Source organism: Galeopterus variegatus, unplaced genomic scaffold (genome assembly GCF_000696425.1).
Source record: "Galeopterus variegatus unplaced genomic scaffold, G_variegatus-3.0.2 Scaffold893, whole genome shotgun sequence".
NCBI classification, from domain to species: domain Eukaryota; kingdom Metazoa; phylum Chordata; class Mammalia; order Dermoptera; family Cynocephalidae; genus Galeopterus; species Galeopterus variegatus.
In genome coordinates this window covers 212,074-221,361 of record NW_007727004.1, presented here as the reverse complement: position 1 = coordinate 221,361, position 9,288 = coordinate 212,074, and the positions used below count along the sequence as shown (strand labels likewise).

At 35.9% G+C, this 9,288-nt stretch overlaps 1 protein-coding gene across 4 annotated transcripts in view; it reads right to left on the bottom strand.

Annotated features, from left to right (window-relative positions):
- PLSCR4 (phospholipid scramblase 4) overlaps positions 1-8,650 on the bottom strand; it is a 30,302-nt gene extending 21,652 nt beyond the window's left edge. For 2 of the 4 annotated variants that reach the window (XM_008573255.1, XM_008573254.1), the window contains exons 1-3: positions 8,621-8,650; positions 7,393-7,503; positions 1,341-1,576 (exon numbers count right to left, since the gene is read on the bottom strand). In XM_008573255.1, coding sequence (XP_008571477.1) covers positions 1,341-1,576; positions 7,393-7,503; positions 8,621-8,627 — 354 coding nt within the window. In that variant the 5' untranslated portion in view covers positions 8,628-8,650. The remainder of the gene's footprint in view (positions 1-1,340; positions 1,577-7,392; positions 7,504-8,620) is intronic. The other 2 variants (XM_008573257.1, XM_008573258.1) reach the window with 2 other exon arrangements.
- Positions 8,651-9,288: the final 638 nt, after the last annotated feature.

Sequence of the window (9,288 nt, the reverse complement as noted above, 5' to 3'; positions counted from 1 at the left end):
TTTTTTTTTTTTTTTTTTTTTTTTTTTGTAATTCAAACATTCCTGAGAAGGAAAATAGAACTTAAAAAATATGTTAATTTAACTTGTCAGGGTAATAGAAGAAATTGAGAAACTGTTTTTTAATATTTAAATAAACAAAGGTGTACAATTTTAAAGATAAATAACTCCAGAAGATACCAGATTTCCAAAAACAATTCTGTATTTATCATAGAATATAGAAACAAGACTTTCTAAATTTGATTAATTACAAACACTTCATAAGATCTTGAAATAATGTAGAGGTTTATTGTGGCACTTTATCTGAATGACTGGCTCTGTATTTTGTTGATATTTTGCTCAAATGATAATTTTTTTTGTCCAAAAATAAAATTTTTGACTCATGTATTATCCAAATTTTCCTGATCCAACTATACCGATTTTCATACATCAGCACAATACATTGTACCAATGGTTTTCGACACAGAGCATTCACAGGGTCCCTATCGATATACAGAATTGAAAAGAGAAACATGTCACCTCCAAAGAATACTTGGTTAACTACCTAAGGAGACATGTATTGAACTGGGAAGTCCCTTGCTTGTAATGTATTTCAATATTTCCTTTTTCCAAAAGCAAAACAATATTCAAAACTTTCTAAGGAATTTCCAATACTAGCTTTATCTTACTTTCTTTAAGCAGGTTTTTTTCTTAGTTTCTAACATGGGTTTTTAAACAATCTCATTAACTAGGCATTTAAGTGTTCTTTGTATATGCAAGACAAAAATCCCTTCCCAGAGACACAATTGCATGTATTTTCTTTCATTTGCAGGTTTTCTTTCCATCTTCTTGAGAGTATCCACTGATCCATCTCCTTCATTTACTCTATCTAGCCGTTGTCTCTCCTTGTTGATACCTGATGGAGTCTGGATGTGTTGTCCCCTCCAAATCTCATGTGGAAATTTGATCCCCAATGTGGCAGTGTTGGAAACTGACTGAGTCATGGGGGTGGATCCCTCATGAATGGATTAATGCTCTCCTTGGAGGGGGGAGAGATTAATGAGTAAATTCTCACTCTATTAGTTCCCACAAGAGCTGGTTGTTTAAAAGACCCTGGCACCTTCTCTCTCTCTCTTTTGCTTCCTCTTGCCATGTGATCTGCTTGTACCTGCCACTTTCTGCCATGAGTAGAAGCAGCCTGAGGCCTGTGCCAGATGCTGCTGTTGCAGAATTGTAAGCCAAAGAAACTTTTTCCTTATAAATTACCCAGTCTCAGGTAATTCTGTTTTAGCAACACGAAACGGGCTAATATAATACCCATGGTCATACTTCATGAAAACATAATTTGGATTTGCAAGGAGTACCTGTGCTAAGCATTCCAGACCAGGAGGGCAGTTTGGCATAGGAATTGACCCTGGCATCCATGTTATTGGAGCAGACTGATAGGGCACAGGATATTTGCCAGGCTGATATTGGATAGGATGGGTACCACCAGTTGGCTGGTACAAAGGGAAAGTACTGGGCTGCTGTGGACTGTAGTATCCCATAGGCAAACCTCCTGGGTAGCCTGCAGGTGGAGGGACAGCTGGTCCAGGGGGCCCTATATTCAAAAACAAATGAAAGTGTTATAACACTATAACATATTGGAAGTTAGCATGACTCGTAACAAGATGAAATGAATTACACAACTACATAAAAATAACTAACGACTCCATTTTCTGTGCACCATGCAGCAACAATATACTACGTAGGTTTATTTACATACTAACTAATCCTCTTAAACCTTATGAGAATATTATTCCCATTTCAGAGGTCCAGAAATAAGGTTTGAAACTTACAGGGCATAGGGACACAGCATTGAGGGAATGTTAGCCTTTCAATGCATTAGGTTCTTCCTTTGGAGATAATATACTTACTACATTAGGTTGTATTAGTGGGATTAGTGGGATTAGTACAAGGCCTAGCATGTAATTACCACTGTAAATTTTTGTCATTATGTTTATTACTGTTATTGTTCAAGGCCACAAAGATACTAAGATCTACTTCACTTTAAAGGGGTGCATTTAATGACTATGTTGGGCTGCCTTTGACTCAATAACTTGTTTGTATCCTCATCGTCTAGCTCTCAGACTATTCCTCAATCCTGAGATCACTTAGATCCAATACTTTAAACTTATCACCTTAGTAGTTGGGACGGCTATAACAAAACACAACAGCCTGAGTGGCTTAAACAACAAGCATCTCTTTCTCACAGTTCTGGAGGCTGGGAAGTCCAAGATCAAGTGCCAGCACATCAGGTTTGGTGAGAGCCCTATTCCTAGTTTGCAGATGGACACCTTTTTGATGTAACCTCCAACGGTGGAGAGAGAGATCATCTCTCTCATTTTTTTCTCTTGTAAGGGTACTAATTCCATCACAAGGGCTCCCCTATCATGACCTAATTACCTCTGAAAGGCCTCACATCCAAATACCATCACATTGGGAGTTGGACTTCGATATGTGAATGGTGGGGTTGGATACAAATATTCATTCCATAGCACTTATCCATCCACCATTTCTCTCCATTCCATCTCCAACCAGAGATCTGATAAATTTTGTCTCTGTCATTATAACTTAGTCAAGGGACCTGGATTTCCTAAAAGAGATACAACATTTTATAATGTTTTCAGAAGAGTACTCATAATAACATGTCAGCACACAAAAACTAATGTGCAACTTTAGGATTTTTATCAAAGGTTTCTTAAGATAAGCAATGGCAACTTTGCAATTCATGGTAATTTTTTAAAATTCAAGGAATTGCCATCATAGAGATGTGCATGCCCATGCTGCTTAGATGTACCACTAATATCAATAATTTATTAAATAATTTTGATCATTAATAATTTTTTTCATTTTTGTCCTCCTTTTCAGGTTTTTAACATTAATTGATTAAAATATGCAAGTAATGGGGCCCTTGTTGTCTACCAAGACATATTCAACAGACTCTAAGTTATTTGTAAGGTTTTATAGCCTTCACTGAAATCCTATGAGTGCAGAGCCACAAGCAGCCCACACGCGCTTTTCTCTGAACTGCCAGGAAGACCAGACCCAGATAAAGAAAGGCTTTCTTCCTCTAACACAAATTCAAGAAAAGAATGTCTTGAGAAAAATCTTGTGGTTGAAAACAAAAACAAATTATGTAAGTCAAGGTATTTCATGTTAAAATTCCAATATAGATCTATTTCAGTTCAAACGTGTTATGTTACACATGGATATTGAGCTGTCTCAGCACCATTTGTTAAATAGACTATTCTTTCTCCATTGAATTATTTAGGCACCTTTGTTGAAAATCAATCGACCACAGATGTTTGAGTTTATTTCTGGACTCTCAATTCTATTTTATTAATTTACATGCCTATCTTATGCCAATACTATATGGTATGGACTACTGTAGCTTTGTAATAGAATTGGGAAATGGGAAGTGTGAGACCTCCGAAATTTGTTTTTCAAGAACGTTTGGGCTATTCTGAGTCCTTTACATTTCCGTATGTATTTGAGAATCAGCTCGTCAATTTCTTAATAAAAAAAACCCTACTAGAAAATTGGGAAGAATTGTGTTGAATCTATAGATCAATTTGAGGAGTGTTGCCATTTAACAATATTTACTTTTCAAATCTATAAACACGAAATGCCTCTCCATTTATTTAAGTTTTCTCTGATTTCTTTCAACAATATTTTGTAGTTCTCAATGTAAAAGTCTTAGATTTCTTTATTCGATTTATGCCTATTTTATTATTTTTGATGTTATTGTATGTGGAACTGTACCTTTACTTTCTTTTTCAGATTATTCATTGCTAGTATATAGAAATATATAGAAAACGGGATTTTTGTATATTGATCCTGTACCCTATAACACTGCTGAACTCATTAATTAATGTTGTGTGTGTGCACATGACTTAGTATTTTTTATTTTAATATACAAGATCATGTCATCTTCAAATAGTTCCTTTCAATCTAGATGCCTTTTATTTCTTTTTCTTGCCTAACTGCCTTAGGTAGAACCTCCCAATACTGAATACAAGTGGTAAGAGAATATATCCTATCTTGTTCTTAATCTTAGAGGAAATACTTCCAGTCTTTACTATTAATTATGGTGTTAGCTATGAGTTTTAAATAGATGCCCTTTATCCGATTGAGGAAGTTCCCTCCTATTCCTAATTTGTTGAGCGTTTTTGTCATAAAGGATATCGGATTTTGTTAAATGCTTTTTCTGTATCTATGGATGTGATTTTGTGATTTTTGTCCTATACTCTATTAATATAGTATATACACTGACTGATTTTCATATGATCAACTGATCATTCATCCTTGGGATGAATCTCACTTGATCATTGTGTAAATTCATTTTTTATGTTCCTGGATTTGATTTGCTAGTATTTTGGTTTGCTAGTAGATGTTGCTGCATCTATATTTTTAAGAGATATTAGTCTGTAGTTTTCTTTTGATATCCTTTTCTGATCTTGCTAATTGGGTAATACTGGCTTCATAGAATGAGTTGGGAAGTGTTTACTATTCTTCCATTTTTTGGAAGGGTTTGTAAATAACTTGTATTGAAATGTTCGTTAAGCATTTAGTAGAATTCACTAGTGAAGCCACCTGGGCATGGGCTTTATTTTGTGGGAAATTTTTAAACTACTAATTCAATCTCTTTATTTGTTATATAGGTCTACCCAAGTTTTCTATTTCTTCTTGAGTTAATTTCAGCTGTTTGCATCTTTCTAGGAATTTCATCTAGGTTTTTAAATTTGTTTGGCATACAATTGTTTATAGTATTCCCTTATAATATTTTTCAGTTTCTGTAAGGTTGGTAGTAATATTCTCATTTTTATTCTTGATGTTAGTAATTTGAATCTTTTTTTTTTCTTCATCAGTCTAATTTAAAGTTTCTTAATTTTGTTGATGTTTTCAAAGAACAATCTTTTGGTTTTGTCAATTTTTTTCTATTCTTTTCTCTATTTCATTTATTTCTGCTATAATCTTCATTATTTTCTAATGCTCAGTTTAGGTTTGTTTGTTTTCAGGTGGAAAATTGAGTTGCTGATTTGAAATCTTTCTTTTTTTTAACAAAGGCATCCTGTGGAGGGCCTTGTGCCTGCACAGTAGAAAAGTGACTCTAGCTAGCAGCTGTCTTTAAGTCCTTTAGTTCTGTACCACCACCTCTCGCCCCCTCGTGGAACATTACAGGGGCAAAGCAGTGGTCTGTGGTCCACCAAGGCTGAGAAAGTCCATCACCACCAGGAAAGGACATTCCTCAGGACTCCCGGAAGGAGTTCTTTGGGATGAGAAATAGAACAAAGACAACTTGTGAAGAAGTTCAGACTCTTGCCTCTGCAAGGCAAGTTGTAAAGAAGTTCAGACTCCTGTGATGTGAACACGTAAGGGAAGAGGGGCCTTTGAAGGTGACAAAGTCTGGGGCATTTTTTTACTCATAAAATCCCCACTCATAAAAGTCATGAACTGTGAAACTATTCTCCCAAAACTGTCTAAAAACAAGGCCATGAGGTAAATCAAACACTCCTTTATTTAGGAAAAGTTCCACAATCCCAACTCAAGGACCAGCTGCTGTGCTTGCTGCTAGAGACAGACCCACATGCGGGTCTTCAAGGGCATTCAATTCTGTGGAGGATACACAAATTTATAAGAAAAAGTGAATGGTTAGTATGAAGGGAGTTATTGGAGTAATCACAGGTAGATGCATAGTGCATTAAGGGCATGCGGGTCTTCAAGGGCATTCAATTCTGTGGAGGATACACAAATTTATAAGAAAAAATGAATGGTTAGTATGAAGGGAGTTATTGGAGTAATCACAGGTAGATGCATAGTGCATTAAGGGATTAAAAAGGACAGGCACCTAACCTATGCAGAGAAAACACACTGTGACATAAGTGCTAACAACACATTAGACCTAGCCAGCACCTCCATGATGGGGACAGAGCAGAGTGAGCAGGTGCACAGAGGCTCAGTCCTGCAGGAGTCAAGGCTGTGTGTGGAGATTTAGCAGACAAGGCTAGAAAGAAATGTAGGAGGGAGTCCAGATTATGAAAAACCTTATATTCAGTACAAAGAGCTGAACTTTGTGCCAATAAAAATGGAAAATGGGGCGATTAGATTACGCAGGAGGTGCCTGCATCCAAATGAAAGTCATGGAAGTCTGATTGTGGTGAAAGGAGCAGAAAGTAGACAAATGACAACTGACATTTAAGAAACAGTATTGACTTAGTAATAGACTGGATACAAGGAAAAATGACCAAGTTTCTGGCTTGGGCTCCTACAGGACTCTAGAGGGTGAGAGAGGAAGGCAGGACAGGGCAGGGCAAAACAGAGGAGTGGACCGAGGAACTGAGAGTGAGTAGAGAGTAAAGGAAAAATAATAGTAGCCTGAAACATTGTCCAATTAGAGCTAAGTGAGGAAATAAAAAAGGCCTAATGTCTTTAGAAAAAAATGAGGAAAATTATGTGTTTAAGATTGTCATGAAGAATATGCTTTAATTCCTTTAAGAAGTGTGTTTAAGGGTACCCACACTGAATTAGAAATCAGATATCCCTCCTCCTTTTTCTTAATCATTATTAAAAACAATGCAACTAAGAGTCACATAAATTATCCTAAGAATAGCAATCATTATATCACTTCAATGATTTGATGGTTATTTTACCATGTACTTTTAATATAAAAGGACCTGATGTAATAAAATTTGGGGGTCAATAAATCAGAAAGAAAATTATAATTTAGATCGTGAGGATATTCAGTATAGAGATTATATTTCTAAGAAAAGTTACATACACATATATGTAACTGAATTATTTTTGTTAATAAGTTTGTATGATCCAAAGAGAAGTGAAGGAAGAAGAACAAATTTTGTATGGGGACCAGCATATTACACTCCCTACTGCATTTGGAAATTTCCTGGTTGTGCAGGAAAACAAAACAAAAGACAACAACAGCTGTTTAACTTTGTGTAACTATAGTATTCCATACCTATTTAAATAAAGAACTCTGCCATGAAGCATTTTCCTACCAATACTAGTGTGAAAAACACCCAATCCGGGCTTTCCTTAAATCTCTGTTAGAGTCAGCTACTATCTTCTGTGCCCTTACAACATTCCCTTCATATTTCCGTAATAGAACACGAACAGTGACATCAATGTTTGTACAACTTCCTTCCTCAGTAGGCTGTAAATCCTACGAAGACAGGAATAGGTTTTAATTGACATATAGTAAAGTACGTGGCACTCTATCAGCATTCAATATTTATTTATTGAATCAATCAATTAATCCATTTGTTAGTTAAAAAAGCAACTTTAACCATTAGTATGATCTTTTTTGGCGGGGTGGCGGGGGTGTGTGGGGGAAGAATCCCTTCTGAATGTTTAACCTACCCACTACAAAATGAGTACTGTAGTCAGGAGGGGCATCAGGCCTGGGATCTGGAGATTTTATCTGATTTTCTGTTTCACCTGCAGGCTGCTCAGAGGCTGACGGAACTACACCTTGAGAAGAAGAGAGGAAATATAACTTACAAAGGAAATGATAATATGATAACAAAATGTGCTTATTTTTTCTTGTTGGTATGCATCAAGAAATATAATCAATATGAGATACACATATTTCTTACAAAAAACCATAATTCATCATGATATATTAGACATAAATTTAATAGTCCATAAATTTTTAGGCTGAATGAAGATTAAAAAATATAACTAAGCAATTTTATTGTGCTTGTGATCAAAGCAATGAACTTCCAAACTAGTGGTTCAGCTGACCCGATGCTGACTCATACCTATGTAATAAATTCTTTGTACAATAACAAAAATTATTTTTCCTATTGTATAACATGGAGAATACAGGCATATATAGATAGAGTAAATTTGATTTTTTTTTCCTTATTCTTTTGGAAAGTGGTGTTTTAATCAACTCAAAACATGACACCATAAATACTTAATGATTTAAAAAGCTGTGGTGCCACACGTGACTCAATTAGAGGTAGTTTAGTCTACATCTCCAGTGACTCACGTTTTTACTGTATTCTTTCTAAAAGCAACCTAGGTCACAGTAATCGCTGCAAGGGAGATATTAAACTCACTTTTCATGGTGTTAAAACTTATCCTCTTGCTGAGATTAGAGAAAGTTCTCTCTGGACTCACTATAAGCAAAACTTTGAATTTCCTAAACTACTGATTGGCTTTAATGTCACAGAAAACACAAATCACATAAAGGTGGCATTTCTGCCCTTACATCAGTTATTAGAAAACGCAGGAACTTTCAGCCTTCCTCCATTAAGGCAGGATGTCACTGAAGGCTCTTTCTTTATTACTCACACCTCCCTTTCCAGATGTATTTTCCTACACTTGATCTTCCTTTACTTAATTTTCCTCACATACTTTAAAGATCTTTCAGTACATATGCACCAACATAAGTCACTTTTTAATCCTCTTCTGACAAAGAGAGAAATGTTCTTATCTTTAAATGAATATATACATTTCTATTTATGTTTTCCAGATGCTAAATAAAAAACTTCAAAATGAAATGAGCTCACTTTTTGAAAAAAAAAATCACACAATTCACATTAGAAATAAAGCATATTCAAATATATTCACAAAAACTTACCCGACATTTTGAAGAGTTCCAATTAATCCTAAAAAATAAAACATGTTGAGAATAAAAGACGTTGAGAATATAGCAGTAAACCAGACAGACACTCTGCTGCCTACTCTGCTGGAGCTTATATTCTAGCATGGTGACATTAAAAAAAAAATGCAAACAAATGTATAACTTTAAATTTAGATACTACAGTTATGAAGAAAACAAAGTAAAAAGTTTAAGAAAAACACGGATGGGAAGTTCCAGGACAGCCTCTCTAAGTAGGTGACCTTTGAGCTATTTGAACTATGAAAACATTACACTAAAGTCATGGGAAAAGAGTTCCAGGAAGACAGGAAAGTAAGTGCAAAGGCCCAGAGATGGCAATGAGCTTGGGATATTCAAGGGAGAGAAAGAGAGAGTGGTCGGTGTGACTGGGCCACAGTGTATGAAGAGAACCGAGGTAAGAGATGAAGACAGAGGTCTGATCACATCTGGAGGCAAGGTGTCAGGAAGTTGTTGTTGCGACTGGGAAGTCTCTGGAGGAGTTTAACCAGCAGAGCTGGAGTGATGAGATCTGATGTATACTGTAGCTCGAGAGGGCAGGAGCAGAAGCAGGAGCAGTGAGGGAGGAAGACAGCAATCCAGGTGAGAGCTGCCATGGGCTTAGACTGGGACGTAACACCAGAGAGGGT